General features: G+C 55.7%; 1 protein-coding gene across 1 annotated transcript in view; it reads right to left on the bottom strand.

Annotated features, from left to right (window-relative positions):
* GATA5 (GATA binding protein 5) overlaps positions 1-2637 on the bottom strand; it is a 17965-nt gene that overhangs the window by 10921 nt on the left and 4407 nt on the right. Inside the window, exons 2-3 of the mRNA XM_009273948.2 lie at positions 675-721; positions 366-547 (exon numbers count right to left, since the gene is read on the bottom strand). Coding sequence (XP_009272223.1) covers positions 366-547; positions 675-721 — 229 coding nt within the window. The remainder of the gene's footprint in view (positions 1-365; positions 548-674; positions 722-2637) is intronic.

Genomic DNA, 2637 nt, shown 5'->3' with positions numbered 1-2637 from the left:
TGTTCATCTGCCCTGCCTAGACCACGTGAGTCTGCATGAAGAACTAGGAAAAAATAATAGTAATTATTACAGAATAAAAAGCAACGTGCCTGCTGCCGGAACAGAGCTGGAGAGCCCGTAGAGCCCCGGACTGCAGGCAGGGCTGATCGGCCCCTTCTCGGCTGTCGGAGCCAGCTCTGCACCGCAACAAGGGGCTCCTGCCGGTGCTGATGGCATTTTATTCATGGGAGAACCAAGGGTCAAACAGGGCCTAACACAAATACGGAGACCCCGACAGTGCAGACACTGCAACAGCCCCCCGGCTCCTGCCCTCCAGCCACCCCCCGGGTGGAGCAGGGGATCCCTGCGGGGTTTCCCCCTCTTACCAGCCTCTTCTGTGGCTTGAGCGGCCGGTTGATGCCGTTCATTTTGTGGTAGAGCCCGCAGGCGTTGCACAGGTAGTGCCCGGTGCCGTCCTTCCTCCAGAGCGGCGTGGACATGGCCCCGCAGTTCACGCACTCCCGGCCGTCCCCGGGGAACTCCTCCAGGTACTCTGGAAGAGACACCCAAGGCGTGCGGGTCAGGAGCCGTCCCCACCGCACAGGGCCACCCGGGGCCGGGCTGCCCACGGGGACCCTGCAGGAGAAGGTCCCTAATCCTCTGTGCCCTGCTACTCCTCTGCCAGGGACAATCCCTGCCCGGAGGGAGTTTACCTCCACTCTGCAAAGTGTGGACCAAACCCCTTTATTCCCCCCACACCTTAATCTTATAATATTTCGCTCAAAAACAGAATATCCCCCATCCCCACCCCAAAAGATCCCGAAGAGCTGAGCGCGGCTGGGGTCTCCCTGGGATGGGAACGGGAGCCCATCAGCGGGAGAACGCGGTGTTATCCCTGCGCCCGGCGCAGCCCGGGCTGCAAAATTAAGTTATCATGAGGGGGGCAAAACGAGGAGCTTTTCCTGATTTCCATCAAGGTGCGGTGGTCGCTGGCCCCGGTGGGCAGGGTGCGGCTGGGGAAGCCTCGGGGCTGCCCATGGAGCAACGCCGGGCTGCGGCTCCGCTCGCCCCGCGCCGGCCGGGTCGGCAGCCGTGGGGAGCCCGGGGCTCCCCGGGAGAGCAACTCCGGCCGCCCGCGGCCCCAGACTCCTGCTAGCGAGGCTATTCCTCGCTTTTCTCCCACTCCGAAAGCCCCGGGAAGAAGCCGCGGAGCCGCCCGCTCCGAGCTCCGTCCCCGGTCCGTCTCTGCCCCGAGCGCGGCTCCGCGGCAAACGGGCAGCCCGGAGCAAAAGCGAGGGACCCCTCGATTGAGAGTCGGTCTTTTTCCTCCTGCGGCTTTTCCCTCTCTTTTTGAAATAAATTCATCCGCCTGGAATGTTATTTTCTTTCGAAGAAAAATACGCTCGTATTTTTTTTTTTCAATCTTCGATCGTATTAATAATGGTCCAACGGAAAGAAAAAGGGAAAAGAACAAAAATTAAAAAGGGCAAAATGGAAAATAAAAATAAAATGTAAAAAGTAAAAAAAGAAAAAAGTTGCAATAATTCATTAAATGAAAAAAGAATAGTTTACGCTACTTAAGAGCGGTTTACACTATTCAAGAGCAAAAATAAACGGCAGAAAGGACGGCAGCCACTATTCCGGATCCCAAACCACCAAATTCAAAGCGCAGAAGAGATTTCTGCGCCATCACCTCCCTCGGCAGGACCGGGGCGATCCCTTCCCGCACCACGCAACGGATTTTCCCAGACAAAGAGAAAATCCTGGAAAGAAACTGCTCCCGAGCACCTCCGGCGTGGGAGGAAACGCCGAGCCGGGGAGGCAGCTCGGCGGGGAGGGGGGCTGCTTCCCTGGTTTAACTTTGTTCTTGGGGTAAAGATAAGATAATTCGGTTCACCGCAGTAAAGATGATAACGCGGCTGAGATCTTGAAGTGGCTTTTAAAGGACTTTGCAAATCACCGCCGGAGGAGGATGGTGAAATACCCCCGGGGCTATAAACCCTGCGCACGGAGAGTCCTTTTAAATCAAGCCCAAAACTTTATTTGCTCGGGGCTTGGTTTAAAAGGACTCTCCGGTGTGGATGCAAACGAATTGAAGTGGGGTTTATTGTTCAACGCCTGAGTGCGTTTCAGTGTCTCTCCAAAGGCCGCAGAGCGATGCAGCTGCGGACCTGTTTGGGCGAAGGCGAATTAGGAGACCGAGAGTCTGTTCAAATATAAACTAATTTACCACAATAAATTACTTAAAAGGGAGGGAGCTATAAATCTGCCCCGCTAATTTAAACACAAGGGTAAGTATTGAAACACAGGCACAAAGTCGATATTGTGGGAAGGAGATATCGTGGGGGTGGGGGCGGGAAGGGGTTGAACGGCCTCCGCTCCTCTGTCCTGCGGGGGAATTGCCACAATAAATTACTTAAAAGGGAGGGAGCTATAAATCTGCCCCGCTAATTTAAACACAAGGGTAAGTATTGAAACACAGGCACAAAGTCGATATTGTGGGAAGGAGATATCGTGGGGGTGGGGGCGGGAAGGGGTTGAACGGCCTCCGCTCCTCTGTCCTGCGGGGGAATTGCTCTCCTTTGAAACGTGGTCTTTGCCCTTCGTGTCACACACACAGCCCCCCCCCCCCCCCCCTCTCCCCCCCCCTCCCCGCCC

This window comes from Aptenodytes forsteri, unplaced genomic scaffold, assembly GCF_000699145.1.
Source record: "Aptenodytes forsteri isolate BGI_AS27 unplaced genomic scaffold, ASM69914v1 Scaffold47, whole genome shotgun sequence".
In the NCBI taxonomy this organism is placed as follows: domain Eukaryota; kingdom Metazoa; phylum Chordata; class Aves; order Sphenisciformes; family Spheniscidae; genus Aptenodytes; species Aptenodytes forsteri.
The sequence above is the reverse complement of the archived record's forward strand: the minus strand, read 5'-3'. Positions and strand labels throughout refer to the sequence as shown.